This window comes from Lithobates pipiens, unplaced genomic scaffold (assembly GCF_037356315.1).
Source record: "Lithobates pipiens isolate NorthernLeopardFrog02 unplaced genomic scaffold, aLitPip1_a1.2 Scaffold_13, whole genome shotgun sequence".
NCBI lineage: Eukaryota > Metazoa > Chordata > Amphibia > Anura > Ranidae > Lithobates > Lithobates pipiens.
Window position 1 is genome coordinate 430,708,521 of NW_027507718.1, and position 18,701 is coordinate 430,727,221.

The 18,701-nt window shown below is 44.9% G+C and overlaps 1 protein-coding gene across 9 annotated transcripts in view; it reads right to left on the bottom strand.

Annotated features, from left to right (window-relative positions):
- Positions 1–17,202, bottom strand: part of PCDH7 (protocadherin 7) — a 1,090,234-nt gene extending 1,073,032 nt beyond the window's left edge. For 5 of the 9 annotated variants that reach the window (XM_077477669.1, XM_077477666.1, XM_077477667.1 and 2 more), the window contains exon 1: positions 12,562–17,202. In XM_077477669.1, the coding sequence (XP_077333795.1) occupies positions 12,562–15,636 (3,075 nt within the window). In that variant the 5' untranslated portion in view covers positions 15,637–17,202. The remainder of the gene's footprint in view (positions 1–12,561) is intronic. The other 4 variants (XM_077477670.1, XM_077477671.1, XM_077477672.1 and 1 more) reach the window with 2 other exon arrangements.
- Positions 17,203–18,701: the final 1,499 nt, after the last annotated feature.

An 18,701-nucleotide genomic window follows, 5' to 3' on the forward strand; every position in this document is an offset into this window, starting at 1 on the left:
AGTAGCTTATTGGTTAGCATGTCTGCCTTTCAGCAGGACACTACCCACATGGAGTTTGCATTTTCTTCCTATGGTTACATGGGTATCAAGGTACTCTGGTTTCCTACCACACTTCAAAAGACATGTCAGTAGTTAAATTGCTCATGTCTAAGGGCTCAGGTACACAAAGACTCTGTTGACTGCCGGCCACGAGCAACCGCAAACCGATTTTTTAAAACGTTCCTGTCCTGAAAGGAGATTGAGGGAGGTTGAACCTCCCATAACTGCAGCAGCTTCTAAAGTCTTTTAAAAACCTATGTGTGCATAGACATATAGGCTTTTATGAATTTGTGTTGAGGAGCTTTGGTAAAAAAAAAACGCCAAAAGTTCCTAAACTCAAGTTTAGAAGCTGTATTATACATGAGTCCTAAATTGGTCGAAGTGTATGTGTATGTGTGTGAGATGGTGGTGTGCCACACAGCAAGTTAGTTCAAAAGAGGAGCAGAATTTATTTTGAGACCATAAAACCATAAGAACGCTTAATTTATGGACAAATATTGCACCAATATATAGGACGCCTGATCACTTCTTACATGTGTATCCAAGTACAATGATAGATAGCACAGACATCTGAAAAGCAGGAGCAGTCATGTGCTGCAAGGTGAAGGGTAGAAAAAAAAAACGAAAAACCTTGTAAACCCTTCGATAAATAAAAGGCAATTGGATTTACACGAAATAGTTGACCTGACTGTTGGTAAATTCCTTGAGAAATAACTCCCACTACATTCCTCAGTAAAGAAATATTCTACTTTACTAAGAGATCGAAGTTCCACTTTAACAAATATGCTGTGGAATTCCATAAAACATTAAGAACATTAAGGGATCCATTAATACGACTACATTGTCTTCTGAAATGTACTCCCGTTCAAGGCTGTCCTGGTGTCACGTGGCCTGATGACCCTTTCCATGTCAGCTGCACATTATACTTCGACTAACCCCGAAGAAGTGTGCGCACTCCCCATGGGACTCCATTCATTAGAGCTCTCTGTTCATGTAACTGAATAATGATGAGGGTCATGCACACAAAAAGGAATGTAAAAGTCAACAAATTGAATTTTAAAAGTTATATATCTCCCCTACATGTGTCTTTGTCATGAGTGTTTTCCCTTTGGTCCAATTAGAGGTTAGAGGTTGCGATGTGTTATTGGACCAGGATGAATGGAAACTACAAACATTACCACTTTCAAGTCACACAGATATATTGGTGTGCTAATGTTATGGTATTGACCTGAAACACACAGGAGATAACGCAAACTGGATCAAGAAAAGAAGAGTTGTTGTCCAACACAACCCCAATTTTACTTCAGAGAACTGAAGTTACCATCTAATAGGAAGCTATGGGCAAAAGTCCTTTTTGTTTTTACATGCAACTTGTAGTACAGGAGTAGATTTACACCTTGTTTGGCCCCATATACTTTTAAAATGGGAGAGCGCAAAAAAAACGTACATTTTTCAATTTTTATTTTTTTTGAGGCACTCCCATTAAAGTCTATAGACCACATTCATACCTAAGCATATTCCAAATTGAAGCATGAAGCTCCAAAATGCTCAACATCCAAAAGACAATGTATTTCTATGGTGACTGTTCACAAATGAGCACTCAGATGCTTGTAGCTCCAAGCCTGAAGCTTCCAAAGCTACATGAGCTATTTCTGAAGCGGATTTGGGCATTTTGGCTCCATAGACTTCAATAGGCACGCCTAAAAATATCCAAATTTTGATTTTATTGGTGTTTTTTCAAGCATTTTTCAGGCATTTTTAAGCTTGATCTCCTCCTCCTAGTACACATGTTAAACACAAGGCCCATAGGCCAAATCTGAACCATCAAGCCTTGTCATGTGTCCTTAACACCCAGTTTTGCAGCCGGAACATTCCGGAAGTCCATCCCGCCACCTCCAACTCTAACTCTCCAGATCTCCTCTCTGTATTTATAATGAACAGCTTTGCTCAGAGTGGATCCTGGATCTAACAGAATCCTGCATGCACTCACAGTAGGGCATGGCAGGGACAGATCTCCTGAATCTGAGAGAGAGAAGGCAAGGCAGAGCAGGCTACAAAGGGAGGTAACAGAGTTGTGCCAGGTAGGAGAGAGAGATGCAAGGAAGCTTTGGGAAGGGGTGGGGGGTGGCAAACTGTGCATAACACACCCCTAAACCCTGCACTCTGTACACAACACACCCCTGAATGCTAGACTCTGTATGTAACACACTCCTGAACCTTGTATTCTGTATGCAGCACACTCCTAAATCCTGCACTCTGTACATAATGCACTACTGAACCTTGCACTCTGTATGCAGTGCACCCCTAAACCCTGCACTCTGTACATAATGCACCACTGAACCCTGCACTCTGTACATAATGCACTACTGAACCCTGCACTCTGTACATAATGCACCACTGTACCCTGCACTCTGTACATAATGCACTACTGAACCCTGCACTCTGTATGTAGCGCAACCCTAAAACTTGCACTCTGTATGTAGAACACCCTAAAACCTGCACTCTGTGCATAGTGCACCCCTGAACTCTGCACTCTGTGCATAGCACACCCCTGAATCTGCACTTTGTGCAAAACACACCCCTGAACCCTGTACTCTGTACATAATCCACTCCTGAACTCTTCACTATGTTAGTAGCGCACTCCTGAAATCTGCACTCTGTATGTAGCATAATCCTGTACTCTGCACTATGTGCTTTATGCATTCCTGAACCCTACACTCTGTACATAATGCACTCCTGAACTCTGCACTCTGTTATTAGCGTAATGTTGAACTCTGTACTATGTGCGTAATGTACTCCTGAACTCTATACTCTGTAGCGTAATCCTGTACTCTTTATTATGTGTGTAATGCACTCCCGAACCCTGCACTCTGTACATAATGCATTTCTGAACTCTGTAGTAGTGCACCCCAGATACAACCAGCCCTTTGAGAGAAACAATACTGCTGATGCAGCCCACAATCAAATTGAGTTTGACACCCCTGTTCTAGTGCTTTCCATTGAATAAAACAAAATGCCTGGACTTTGAATACACATGAAAACACTTAAAATACTCTTCTATAATGCTCATATATGTGTGCAAAGATGCTCAAACAAAAACGCAGCAATGGCCAAAAAATATGTGAATATGCCCCTAAGAAACTTGTGTAGTTTTTTGAGCCTCACCTGACACAAGACATAGCATTCAGGTGAGAACGGCTCATGCATTTGCTTCAGTTTTCCTAAGCCAGCTGCACAGAATACAGCCATGCCGGTACGGGGACCGCACAGACATCCAGACTAGAGCTGTGTACTAATTTAGACCTCTGCATTGTTTTATGTGTTATACAGATTTTTCTGACATTCACAAGAACTGCGCGACCAACACCACGGTACAGCTGATCAGCAACCTGCAGAACACGGTGTTACTGCTGGGACGATAGATGACAATGTACGTCACCAATGTCCTAATCAGTAGCGCTTGTACTGCACACAGTAGCCTATCTCCACATAGATTTATTTTCCTGTTTGGGTATAGTTATACATTCTCATTTGTGTGTTACAGCATCTGCTGACAAGAAATCTTACTATCTGGTTGCAGACGGCATATTCTTTTACATATGTTTGTCAAACGGCCTGAGATACACTATTTTGTAAATGGAAACGATTTCCCTGACCTCTGATATTGTGGTCAATAAGATGTATCACTTACTTAGTCTAATTAAACTAATGGCACTAGGTATCGGCTTCCACCATTACCACGCAGGTCAAGGCCCTCCCCAACGCATGCCTACATGTGCCTATTCATTTAGCTTGCATGCTTCTGTATGCAATATGCATGAGAGGTGCTGACACAGCAAGAACATAGTTGGACATATGCAGCAACCATAGACGCATCCATGGCGTTTTTCCTTTAGATCTATTTGATTGTAAGCTCTTCTGAGCAGGGCCCTCTTAATCCTCTTGTATTTTATTGTATTGTAACTGTATTGTCTCCCTTTTATATTGTAAAGTGCTGCGTAAACTGTTGGCGCTATATAAATCCTGTATAATAATAATAATAATATCTACTGATCTGGCTGATAATAAGCTATGTTCGCATGTTCATCCATACACTATATCTATAGACAAAGTCGCAGAATGCCCAACCAATTGGCAGACATGCTGGGACTTGTAGTTCTATGACAACAAGAGGATCTTGGTTCTAAAGGGGGTGATTTACTAAAACCGGAGAGCGCAAAATCTGGTGCAACTCTGCATAGAAACCAATCAGCTCCGAGATTTTAGCCTGGTTCACACCAGTGCGGTTTTGAAATTTTGCGACTTCAAAGCAGTATGATTTCAAGTGCAGCTTGCTGATGTGTGTACAACGTCATTTGCAACTTCACTGAAATCGCACAAAAATAACGCAGGAACCTTTTTCAAAGTCACTGCAATTTGAGTCGCGGCATTGCCACAAATGGGGTGCAACTTGCCATGCGACTTTGAACTGTCAAGTCCCATGACAAGTCGCACTGGTGGGAACCAGGGCTTATTATCAAACCTTCAAGCTGAAGTTAGAAGCTGATTTGCTACTGTGCAGAGCTGCACCAGATTTTGCACTCTCCAGTTTTAGTAAATCAACCCCCCCCCCCCCCCCCCCCCAGTTTGCATTGCCAAAGCCATGTTTCCTTCAAAGGCCCCGTTCACATCTGTGCATTATAGACACGGTGTGCTAAAAAGAGTCCTGCATGCTGCATCTTTGAGGCGCTTTCAGAAAAACGCATATTCTATAGAGTTTAATGGTAGTGCGCCTAAAATGCACCGCCTAAAATGCGCAGCCTTAAACCAAGTAAGAAAAAAAAACAAAAGAAAAAAAACATCAAGACTTTGAATACGAGACTTCATAGAAGCTCCTCCTTCAAACCTTCCCATCCAGTTCCCATAATGTTCTAAGAAAAAAATCTGATTGGCTGTTACATGTAACACACAGACTGTCGGTGACAAATCTTTCCATCAGAAGCTTTCACAAAAGATAGCTGAGCCTAGGTTCACACTGATTCGGTGCGGTGTTTGCAGCGATTCCTCTGCATTTCCTGGGCCACATCACAATTACACTTCATTCATGCGACCCGCTGCCAATGCCAGTGTTCAGGTAACGACACCACAAAAACTGTTCACACACTGCAGTGCGATCGGCTGAATTGGATGGCATGCGATCTGATTCCAGTGCGTCACAAATGGGTGCATGCACCTTTTTCATACGGGTGCGGTGGGCTCAAATCGCACTGCAAAGAATCACATGCGGTCCCCCCACGGTGTCAATGTTAACTTAGGATCAGTCCTTCTAGGCTACTTGTGAATGTAAGGCTCCATTCACACCTGAGAGTAGTAATTTACTAGCGTTTTTCTGCGTTTTATTCAAAATTTTTGCAGCTTTTTACAAGCATTTTTAAAGCATTTTAGAACTGTATTACTAGTGTTTAAGCTTCAGGCAATTTTGTCTGGCCAATAGAAACCACTAGAGGGGGAGAGGGAAAGGAAATTAGGGGTGGAGAGCTGCTTTTTGAGCTGAAAATGCTTGTAAAACACTCAAGTCAGGCATTTCTATTGAAATCTATGGGGCCAAAAACGCTTGTAATCTGCCAAAAATTAGCTCATGTACTTTTTTGAATGGCAGGCGTTGTGCTTTAGGGACCAAAATGCTCAGATGTGAACAGGGGCCATGGAAATGAATAGGATTTGGCTTGTTCAGCGTTTTAGAGCTACAAGCTTTCAGCAGAAAATCGCTCAGGTGAGAACAGAGCCTTAGGCTCCATTCACACCTAATCATATGGATTTACTGACATTTTAGGGAGTTCTTTTAAGCTTTTTTGCAGCTTTTTGCAAGCATTTTTAAAGCGTTTTAGAAGTCTATTACAAACATTTTACAACTTCAGTTTTTTTTTTGCCAATACGAGGGGAATAAATAGTGGAGAGCTACTATTTAAGCAGAAAATGCTCAAGTCAAGCATTTCTATTTAAGTCTATGGGGCCAAAAACGCTTGTAATCTGCCAAAAAGACGCTCATACCAAAAAGAAGCTCAAGCAGAAAATCGCTCAGGTGTTAATGGGGCCTTAATGTTCCACTGCACTAAATGCTCTCCAATGTAATAAGGAATATCTGTGTTGTCCACCAATCAGATTCAACCCTTCACTGAAAAAATGATGTTGTAAAAAGGTTCTCATTTGATTGATCATATGCTACGGTTCCTGTTTCAGAAACTAAAGCCCTATGCTATTAAGGGCTCATGCACACTACAAAAAAATAATAATAATAATCTGCTTTTACAGGCATTTGAGCTTTTATTTCAGCTTGTAGAAGCTTGTACTTTTTTGGGTGCTTTTGCACATTTTTATTGAGCTTTTTTGAGCTATTTTAAGCTTCTCTGAGCTTATGCGTTTTTTTTTGTTTGTTTTTTTTTCGCAAACCCTCCCCTCAGCTCATTTTTCCTTTTTTTATTTTTTATTTTTTGTGTTTTCAAGCTTCTTTGAAATTTTTAATGCTATTTCCCGTGTTTTTTCCAACTTAAGCGTCTTTTCTGCTTGAAAGTTCCTCTCAAAAATGCGAGTTTGGTGGGGATTGTTTTTTTCTGCCTGTAAACTCCTGAAAAAGCCATATCGTGCATGGACCACATTGGCTAACATGGATGGTGGGATTCCAGGCAGAAATAAATAAGAGCTCAAAAAAGCTCAAAAGCCTGTACAAGCTTCTTTGAGCTGCAGTGTGCATGAGCCCTCAGGACCAGTGTATCCGGGATTCTGAGGCTGACGTCAATGTGAATGCATGGCAAACGCATCTCCAAAGCACCCCAAGCCCGCTTACACCAGCTCTCAGGGCTGGTTCACACTGCTGCGTGGTGCGAGATCGCATGTGATTCGCAACACACTGCAAATGCACCGCGATGTCCAAGCAATGCAATTTCAGTCATACAGATAGTATTGTTGAAATCGCATTACATTCAGACTAAACCCGCACAGGACCCTGTTTTTTTTTTAGTCTGCACCAGAATCAGATCGCATGTGTGTTCACACCTATGTGATCCGATTTGTGTCCGACCTGTCAATCCGCAGTGCGATATGCAAGATGAAATGGGGGTGTCATTAACAATGTATTGACACTCCCCGCAGTTCGTATATGGCAGTGTGATGCGGGAACCCGCAGTGGATTCGCAGGGTTCCCGCATCGCAAAAGTGTGAACCGAGCCTAATTTGTATAAATGATGCAACCGTAAAAAAAAAAAAAATTATTAATTACACAATCTTCTCTTTCCTTTTTTTTTTTTTTTTTTTCTTTTAATAAGGATGAAAAAAGAACCCCTGCTAGTAGGAAAGCCACACACGCACACATCAATTAGAGGTAATTAGAATGATATACAACTAGCTACTTCCTAAAATAAACAATGTTGCTTAAAAGCTACAAAGTTTCATGTGACAAACTGCTAGACTTCAGAGGAGTCTATACAAACACATTAAATCAAGATGCTCTATGTGCAGCCAATGTCAAGGAAATACATAGAATAGAATGCTAAAAAAAAGGTATTGTCAGAATTCTGTGCAATGCTGATACACTTCAGATGTTATTTTTAAGATTGTTTTGTTTTGTTGTTGTTGTTACATTATTAGTAAACATATTGCATAACATTTAGTCTTAGGTAGGCATAACAAAAGCAAATATAACACTGTAGAATTTTGTATTTGCTGTAAATTCTGTATAATAATAATAATAATACAACTGAAAGCCAAAGTCCGTATTTATTAAGGCAAAGCCATAGAAGAGCCGAGGAATAAAGATGATCTACGGAATCCTGAGATCTGATAGGTTGGGGGGGATTACGGGACCTCGTGGCTTCTCTTTGGATCGCTTTAATAAATAAGCCAGACTATGCAACATTTCTCTACCGTAGTCGCTGACTTACCATCACACACCGATGATGGCCGTGGAAGGAAATGTCAGTGACACAATTCTGGTTACTGTTTTGCCTCATTGCTACAGCAGACAAATGCAGCATACCAAAAGTGCCTTTGTCTGTCTGTTGGCTGATAGAAAAACAAATGTCTAGCCTCGCAGCAGCGACTTGGGGGTGAAAGAGCAGACTTTCAGGACAAGGAGAGAAAATAGGATTCTGCCAAGAAAAACATGACATCAGCAGACATAAAGCCCATGCATTGCTACACATACTGGAAGAGACTCCAACAGGCTAAGAGAAGGTGCAAAATACAGTAACCAATAGCAGCCGTCGCTAGAAGAGAAGAATGAAGTCTGATTGGTTCCTATGGGTTACTGCACTTTGTCGATTGTTCTTTATCTTATATTAATAAGCCCCAAAGTTCTTCAATTAAAGAGGTATTAATCCCCAAAACAAATGTATTCTATTGCAATGTAATCATTCTTAGGGTGGCTGCATTTGTTTTCTTTTTTTTTGGGGGGGGGGGCTTTTTTCATTTAGGTCTCATGCAGACTGGATTGTTGCTAATTCTCCTAGACGTCCTTCTTTCTGGCAGCAGCGTTTTGGCAGAAAAAAAAAAAAAAGGTGGACGCTTGTAAACGCATGTAACATGTTTAGGCACAGGCGGTAATTCATTTAATTGGCCAGAATAATAATTTATTCTGGCCATTGAAATTAATTAATACTCAAGTGTTAAACGTGCCTAGCGTTTACAAGCGTCAAACCAAAACGCCATTGCTCCTGGACGCAACTGGCTGTGGGGATTTTTTCTGTCTCTAAACTCTTCCAAGTGTAGGTTCACAGTAAATGCAGCTTTGAAATCATGCGACTTCACTTGAAATCGCACGATTTCAAAGCCGCATGCCAGTGCAACTTCAGTTGCGACTTGGCTGACGTCAGTACGACTTCAGGTGCGACTTGGCTGATGTCAGTGTGCGATTTCAGGTGCGACATGGCTGACATCAGTACGGCTTCAGGTGCGACTTGGCTGGCATCAGTGCGACTTCATGCACAGATGTCTATGCAAGTCACACCTGAAATCACCAAAAGTAGTGCAGGAACTACTTTTTCAATTCGATGCGGCACAGGAAAGTCAGCGTCACACGGATTCAAACAGTTTTTATCGCCATCCATAGGGTGCGACTTGTCATATGAGATTTGACCTGTCAAGTCGCACCTGTGTGTCTACATGGACACGTGGAGGTTGATTTACTAAAACTGAAGCGTGCAAAATCTGGTGCAGCTCTGCATAGAAACCAATCAGCTTTAAAGATTTTTGTCAAAGCATAATTGAACAAGCTGGAGTAAGAAGCTGATTGGCTACCAGCTGCACCACATTTTGCACTCTCTAGTTTTAGTAGATCAACCCCATAGGCTAGCATGCAGGGGTGTTTAGAAGCAGAAAAAAAAGGAACCCCAGATGCCCCTAAAAGCCACATAAAAAAACATCCAGTGTGCATGAGGCCTTTTTTCGCCTGGTGATCCTGCCAATAATATGTCTGCTATTTCTCACTTCCCTTTAACCGCGAAAGCGGCAGTTAGAGAGTTGAGACAAACCATTTAACACTAATAGGGGTGCCAACAATGATCAGCTTTTATTCATTTATGTAAAATCTTTATTTGAGAAGGATTAAAAGCTGTTGCTGCTTAAAAAAGGGTCAGCTGGAGTTTAGATTGAATTTGCCTAAATTTGCCAGGACATCAAACACTAACCCCTTTCCCCAGATCGACAATGCTGCTGTCCGAATGAGACACCCTAGGACAGGAAACGAATGCAGCCACCACATTGAAGGGGCAGGTAAACTATAATATATCACATTTACGTTTTTGGGGTTTAATACAAGAACAATGTGCCTACCCACAGCGACCAATGAAAAGTCAGCTTTCAGAATTTGCGACTTCTCTACACTGACATACATCTGGTTCCTATGGGAAACTGCAGATCTCTGCCTTCAATGAAATGACCTTACAACGTGCTGCTTAAAAGAATGTTATTAAATAACACAAAGGGAAATTTGGGGGTACATGCACTTTAAAAAAAAACAAATATAACTGACATGAGAGTTCTTTTCCAGCAAAAGGGTTAATAGGGTCTCATATTTCTATCATTAAAGCATACGGATCTGAGGTCTGTGATTAAACTGCTTTCCACAGCCTGTGTCTAATGAAAACTCCGCATGATATGATGTCATGTCAGCATCAGATATCTAGCACAAACCTTTCCATTAGTGGCATCAGCCTGCAGAGCTATTGCCAGTCTTTGCAAGTCACCACTGTGTTACATTCTATTGGCTGCCAGGCTCTCCCAGTGCTCATGAAATGACAGAGTTCAGCCTGATAGTAGCATGCTAACCAAATGCTGCATTAACACCAGATAAATGAGTTTCACCTTTACATGTTACAGTAAAAAAAAAAAAAAAAAAAAACGCAGAATCGGTGCGCTTAATTCTCAATGTAATTACCCTGCCTGGTGATTGCATAGGAGCCAAATCCAAACGGGGGGCTATTAGTCTGCTAATAATCAAGTGGGGCTAATAATAAAGCTATTAGAATACACAGCCGCCTATAAGATATAATAGCAGCGTGTGCATGTATAGTAGGGGTGTACATACATAAATAGCAATAATAGGCATACAGAGCATGATGACAGCCCTGCTAACTTATTCTTGTCTCATTCAATCAGATTAAAGGGGGGATGTGTGTGTGTGTGTGTGTGCGGGGGGGTAATACTCCCAGTAACCCAGTCGGATATTTCCAGCTAAAACAGATCTTCATTAGGAATGCAAAAATGTACACCTTTCTGTGCGTCAGCCTCCGAGGAGCTGATCTGGGGCACATCTGCAGGCGACATGTTAAAACGCTTAAAAAAAAAAAGTATGTGATTAACCCCTTGATGACAGCAGCTGCGGTCTCAACGCACTGAAATCAGTGCACTGCAGAGGAAGACGTTCTCAATAAGAAGATACAGTATTCTTCCACCACTAAGGGATTGCAGATCAGAGGCTCAACTCACACAGCTAAAACAAAAAAAAAAGTGACAGTTATTTCAAGATTTGAAAATGACAGTCACGTGGCTTGAGTAAAGATGGTTATTCTTGTGTTAATGCTTTGTGAATGGAGCTTACGAGCCTAGGCTCTGTTCACATTAGCGTCTCCAAAATCGCACGATTTTCAGTGTGACTGTGGAACATGGCTTTGATGCAATTTTTGGTGCGATTTTAGATCTGACTTTCTGTGGATCAGCCCTTGTTCACACTTGTAGGTTTGAAATCGTGCTACTTCAGCAGGATTTCAAAGCTGCAGATCAGTGCGATTTGAACCTTCGATTTTGCCCTGCTTCACATCAGTGTGGCTTTTAAATTGTGTGGTTTTAAAGCCGCAGATCAGTGCGATTTGCACCTCCGATTCCACCCTGTTTCACACCAGTGCGACTTTTAAATTGCGTGATTCTATAGCCGCAGATCAGTGAGATTTGTACTTCCGATTTCATCCTGGTTCACACGTCAGTGTGGCTTTACAGCTGCGTGATTTTAAAGCCGCAGATCAGTGCGATTTGCACCTCCAATATTGCCCTGGTTCACACTAGTTCGGCTTTAAAATCTCACAATTTCAAAATCGCAGATCACTGTGATTTGTCATGCGATCTGAGATTTCAAAGCTGCAGATGAGTGCGATTTGCACCTCCGATTTCACTGCAGCATGCAACTTCATTTAACAGAAGTCACAATGAAAAAGTAGTGCAAGAACCTTTTTCAAAGTCGCTGCGACTCGATTTGAATAGGTTGCATTGCCAGCAACGGTGTGCGGTTTGTTATGTGAATTGGAACTGTCAAATCGCATGACAAATCGCACACGTTTAAACTACGGCAAAAAAGTTGCATCAAAAGTTGCACCAAAGTAGTGCAGGCACCTTTTAAATGTCTCTGCGACTTTCAAGTCACACCAATTTGAACAGGTGCCATTGAAAAGAATGGGGTGTGACTTATGTGACTTTAACGTCCAAAGTCGCATGACAAATCGCACAAGTGTGAATGGAACCTAAAGCAGGCCATAGATGAGTCAAAAACCAAATGAAAATTCTTTGTTGTATCATTAGTGTGCCAGCTGCTGTATCACAATAAAAAGTTCCTGGTCCAACATGCTGGATTTTGTTTCGAAAAATGAAACAAATTGTGGCACATTCGTATTCGCCACTTTTGTTTTTCGATTGACAGAGCGTTCGGGTTTTGACTCGACGTGGCTTGCTTTAGGTAGCCAAGCCAAGTGAACCTGTGCTTGCTTCAAGCAAGCAAAAGGAAATTAAAAAATAATCCCCTTAAACTGATTGGCTGTTGGATGCAAAACAAGCTTTCTGTTCTAATGGAAATGTTGGGTCTAGGTGTTTATAGCTGACATGACATCATATGCTCGTTAAATATATAAGGGTTCTTCAAAAAGTTTCTGCACTTTTATATTTAAAAATGCAGAAACTTTTTGAAGAATATATATATATTATTTTTCTCTCTTTTTTTCACAGCATATCAAAAGCACTTGGTTGATTGCATTGCACATTATTGAACATTTTCTTTTTGCTTACCTGTTTGCTGTACTTGTTATTGGTCTGACAACTGTACTCAGAACAGTGATCTGATCCAATTGAGATGTTGTCTCCAGCTCCTACAAAAGTGTTGGCTGGTGGTAAATCTTGCACAGCCTGGTGCTTTTTCCCAGCAGTAGGTGACTGGGGATGAAGCTGCACAGTAGGTAGCGGGGAACTAGATTTGTAATGCCTTGCTAGGTCAGGGCTTCCGGGACCTCCATTCACAGTTCTGTATCTTCCCATGCTGGGGCTGTCAGACAGCTTTTCATTCACACTGTCATATCTCTGCCCATTTGGCTTTGATGCCTCCACTGTCACTATGCTGCTATACAAGGGCTGTTTGGACTTTTTATTTTTCTTATCCTTTTTGGGTTTTTTGGATTTGTCATGCTGCTGAGGTGTGAAGAAGTCCTCGTGATCTTTTTTGCCAGCTTCATAGCCATTGTTACTCTTGGCCCTACAGTAGCGTGCCATGACCACCACCAGGATGATCAGGATGACAGTCATGATGCCAGCCACCACACCAATCACTATGCTTAGTCTCTGCTTGCTCATTTCATAACTGGGGTCCCCTGCTATGTCCTGGGTTAAGGGGGTATGCAAACTTCTGGCAATTTGGGAATCCACCACTGAAGCATTGAAGACAGTCTCATTGATGAACACGTGGACAAGGGCTGTGGTGGACTGTGGAGGTTGACCGCTGTCATTGACTTGGATGACCAAGCGGTGAAGGCCATAGTGCTTGGAGGCCAGCTTCCCAATCAGAGACACCACCCCACTGGCTGGGTTGATTTCAAAGAGCTTAAAGGGGTTTCCTCCAACAATGCTAAAGTTGAGTTCTTTATTGACTCCAGAGTCAGTGTCCATGGCCACAACTGTAGCCACCACTGTCTTGACACCACTGGAAGGGGGGACCACAGTATAGGAGCTGTTGATGGGGCTGGTGATGATGGGGGCATTGTCATTCTCATCCATGACAAAGAGGGAGACTGTGGCTGTAGCAGACCTTGGGGGGTCCCCACCATCTACAGCTTTGACTTTGAAAGTGTAAGAAGTTTGTTGCTCCATGTCAAAGGAGATGGTGGAGCAGATGGTGCCGGTGTTGTTCTCTATTTTGAAGATGCCACTGTCCTCCTCTATGAACAAACTCATCTCTGCATTTCGACCTTTGTCGGCATCCATCACCGTCACCATCCCCACAGGGCTGTTGGGTTGAAGGTTCTCCTTGACGTAGAAGTTGAAGACCTCCTGCATGAACTTGGGGTCATTGTCGTTGGTGTCGGCCACTTGCACCACCACGGTGGCAGTGCCTTGCATGGTGGTGGGCAGACCCTTATCCTTGGCCACCACTTTGAACTCATATCGGTCGTTGTCCTCCCGGTCCAGAACTATGTTGGCGGTGATGTCCCCAGAGTCTGGGTGGATGGAGAAGACCCCAGCTACTGATTGCTCCAGGGAGTAAGCGATTTCGGCGTTCTTGCCACTGTCGGCATCAGTGGCTATGACTGTGGCCACCCTTTCGCCAGGGACATTGTTCTCTGGGAAGGCAACCTCAACCACAGGCTGGCTGAAGACTGGGGGGTTGTCATTGGTGTCCACCACCTTGACCAGTAAGGAGTTGTTGCTGGACAAGCTGGGGCTACCAGAGTCCACAGCCACTATGATGACATTGTACTCCTTGACGTTCTCATAGTCCAGGGGGGCTGAGGTGTGTAGGAAATACTTTTTCTTATTCTGCTCCCCCTCGCTGTCACTGGCCGGTTTGAGTTGGAAAGGAACATCCCCGACCACGGTGCAGGTGACCACTCCATTCTCGCCCTGGTCCCTATCGGACACCTGCACCAGGGCGATGGGGGTGTCCACCAAGACGTCCTCGGCCACGCTGGCCATGCCATCCTTCACCGGGATCCGGCCGATCTTCCTGATGTCAATCAGCGGCACGTTATCGTTCTCATCCTTGATGTTGAGGATGACGGTGGCCTTGTCGGTCTTCGGGGGCTGGCCGCGGTCCCGGGCCATGACGGTGAAGCGGAGCTGGTTGACCTCCTCGCGGTCTATCCTATGCATGACGCTCAGCCAGCCCGAGTTCTCGTCCAATCGGAGCAGCCTCCTCACCGACTCGGTGGCCGCGCCGAAGACATACTCGATCTGCCCGTTCACCCCGACATCGTAATCGGTGGCCTTGAGCTGCAGGATGGGGGTCCCCGGGGCGCTGTTCTCCGCCAGGTCGGCCTCGTACACGCTCTTCTCGAAGCGGGGGCTGTTGTCATTGACATCGGTGATGAGGACCCGGAGGATGGACTGCGAGGAGCGCGGTTGTTCTCCGCCGTCCCGGACCCGCAGGGTCAGCTCGTACGAATCGCGCTGTTCCCGGTCCAGAGCCCCCTTAACGATGAGCTGCGGCTGCTTCTCCCCGTCGGAGGTGTCGGCTACCTGCAGCTCGAACACGCTGCTCCTGCCGTCGGTCTCCATCCGCCTCTTGCCCGGGTAGAGGGCGCTCTCCCCGCTGCCCCGGCGCCCGGACACGAACAGGCTCTCCCCGGCGTCCGGGATCAGCTCGTAGCGTTCGATGCCGTTCCGGCCGAAGTCGCGGTCGGTGGCGGTGGGCAGCAGGTAGAGGGTCCCCACCGGCCGGTTCTCCTCCACGGTCAGGGTGAGCACCGGGGACGGGAAGGTCGGGGTGTTGTCGTTAATGTCCAGGATGACCACCCTGCCCTCGAACAGCTCCACCCAGCTCTGAGAAGGGCCGATCACCGACACTTCGAAGTCGATGAAGCATTCGTTCTCATCGAAGATCATCTGACACTGCGGCAGCTTCTCCCGGTCTATGCGGCGCTCGTTGGTGCTCAGCTCGCCGGTCATGTTGTCGATCTTGAAGAAGTCGGAGCCGGACTCCAAGCTGAAGGTCACCTCGCCCGAACCGGCCACGATGCTGATGTCCGAAGCCACGTTACCGATCCTGATGTCGGGCTGCCCTTCCTCGGCGATCCGGTACTTCAGCAGCTTGTTGGAGGCGGCCAGAGTCAGCGACAGCCGCAGCAGGAACGCGCAGCATCCCCATAAGGTCCTCATGGCTGCGGAGCCGGGCCGCGGAGCTGTGTGCTGGGGGAAGAGCGGAGCCTATGGGGGGGCGGGAGCGGCGTGTGATGTCCCGGGGTAAAGTTACCCGCTCATAGCTCTCCGATTACTCCTCTGCCAATGATCCCTGATCCCCCTCCCCTGCCCTACTCAGTGCGGGGCCCCGGGGCAGGGGACCTTTACTGGGCGATGATCTTCTCTGCAGGAAAGCTACAATATTGGAGAGGAGTATACTGTCCCTTGTACTCCTCTATAAGAAAATGAAGATGAGTATACTGTGTCCCTTGTACTCCTCTATAGGTGATGAGTTCCTCTATAGGAAAGGATTGATGAGTGCTGAGAACACTGTGTGTTCCTTGTACTCCTTTATGGGTGCTGATCTCCTCTGCAGGATGTATAGAATATTGGAGATGAGTATATTGTGTCCTGAGCTCCTGTATTCCTTTCTAGGATAGCATTTTGGAGATGAGTGCCCCTTGTACTCCTCTGTGGGTGCTGCGCTCCTCTATAGGATGGACTATTGGAGATGAGTGCCGAGTATACTCTGTCCCTTGTACTCCTCTACGGGTGCTGATCAGCAGCTGTACTCCTCTATGGGTAGGCTATAATATTGAAGACGAGTGCTGATAGCCGGTAATGTGTACCTTGTACTCCTCTATGGAAATATAGAATATTTAAGATAATGTGTATCCCTTGTTCTGCTCTCTGGGTGCTGCTCCCCTGTACTCCTCTCTCAGGCTGATGTGGTCCTGTACTCCTCTAGCAGTGCTCATCTCCCCCCCAGTCCTCCAGTCTCAGGTCTGATCTCCGGTCCTCCTGCCTGGGCTGATCTCTCCTCTTGGTACTGATTTCCTCCAGTCCTGATCAGCAGTTCTCCTGCCTTGGTTCTGATCAGCAGTCAGTCCTGGTTTGGTGGTGGTCTCCTAGGGTCCTGGTTTGGTGGTGATCTCCTCGGGTCCTGGTTTGGTGGTGGTCTCCTAGGGTCCTGGTTTGGTGGTGGTCTCCTAGGGTCCTGGTTTGGTGGTGGTCTCCTAGGGTCCTGGTTTGGTGGTGGTCTCCTAGGGTCCTGGTTTGGTGGTGGTCTCCTAGGGTCCTGGTTTGGTGGTGGTCTCCTAGGGTCCTGGTTCGGTGGTGGTCTCCTAGGGTCCTGGTTTGGTGGTGGTCTCCTAGGGTCCTGGTTTGGTGATCTCCTCGGGTCCTGGTTTGGTGGTGATCTCCTCTGGTCCTGACGATCTCCTCCAGTCCTGGTTTGGTGGTGATCTTCTCGGATCCTGGTTTGGTGGTGATCTTCTCGGATCCTGGTATGGTGATGATCTCCTCGGGTCCCCGGTGTGTGTCAGTTCCCGGGACAGCGGAGGGATGTGATGTCCAGACCGGGGATGTGTGATGTCAGTGGCCCCCCCACACTTTCTCTTTGTAGGATCCCGGGCATGTATGGCGATGCTTCCCCCGGTAATGTGTCCGGAGAGCGGCTCGGGGCTGTATGGAGGGCGGGAGCCGCAGTCGGTCTACCTGCATGTGTTAGCAATATGTATCTGCAGCCCTGAGAACGATTCACAAATGATATTGCAGTCTCTCCCCTCCCCCCACCCCCCGGCTCTCCTCCCCCTTCCTCCTCTTGTCCCAATGCAGGTAACCGGAGCTCAACCCGATCCCCGACAGTCATAGGTTAGCAGGCAGCCGGTGATCGGGGGGGTCCGGCCAGGTCTGGGGGGTCATGAAGGGGGAGGGGGGGCTTCTAGAATGTGACCGGGGAGCAGCAAGTTTTGTCCGGAGTGCCGGGGAGTCTCCCTCCTGACGCAGCACTGATCTCAGTGAAGGAGGACCAGACCATTGACTTGGCAAATCCCAGCCACACACTCCGATCACACTGCCGGCCACTACAATGGGAAGAACAGCACAGCTTCATAGGATAGGAGGCTGAGACATGACAGACAGGCTGGGGGGCACTCCTGGGGGGGGGTCACCCCTACAATGTATACCAGGGGAGACTGATGGCATGTACTGCCATCTACATCCACTTCATACAGCAGACAGCCAATAGATATTGACTTATTGGTAATAAGAACATTCTGCTGCTGGGATCGATTTTCAGTTGTGAAGCCTCCAGTGCAGCCCACATACAGTAGGTAGCAAGGGAAGGAAGGTGGCCAACTTGGATCGATGGGTAACATTGTTGCCATTCCTCAGGCTTATTCCACATTGTATGTTATCAATGGGGCACTTCAGGCAGCTGATAGATACTAGATCAATAGATGTATTGATTGATTGTAGAGGAATTGATCAGTAAACACATCTTTGAAGATATAACTATCTTTCTTTGATTTATATTAAAACTACTGCTTTCATTTACAGCAGGTCAATTCCAGTTCTATTGATTGGTAATAGATTGATCGGATCAATAGCTATTGATTGATGGTAGAGCTATCTTTCTGTTGCTTAATATTAGAATTGCTGCCTTCTTATTTATCAAAATTCTATTGATTGTTGCAAGAGTGATCGGGCCAATAGATATATTGGATTATTATATATCTATCTGTTGCTTTATATTAGAATTGCTGCCTTCTTAATCATCAGAATTCTATTGATTGTTGATAGAGTGATTAGGCCAATAGATATACTGATTGATAACGAACCTGTCTTTCTAGAAGTGCTGCCTTCTTATGTTTATCCCTTTTCTATTGATTGCTGATCGACTGATCAGTCAACAGATATACTGATTGATAATAGATATTTATAGTAGAATATTTGCCTTCTTATATACAGCAGGTTTCAGCTCCAGTGATTACTGGTAGATTGTTCAGCGAATATATATAATGATTGCTGATAGATATTCGAATTAGGTTCCAGTTCTAGTGATTGCTGATATATTATTCATCTAATAGATATATTGATTGCTGATAGATATTCGAATGAATGCCTTTTTATACAGCAGGTTTCAGCTAGTGATTACTGATAGATTGTTCAGCTAATAGATCTATTGATTGCTGATAGATATTCGAATAAATGCCTTATGCAACTGGTTCCAGTTCTAGAGATTGCTGATAGATTGATCATCT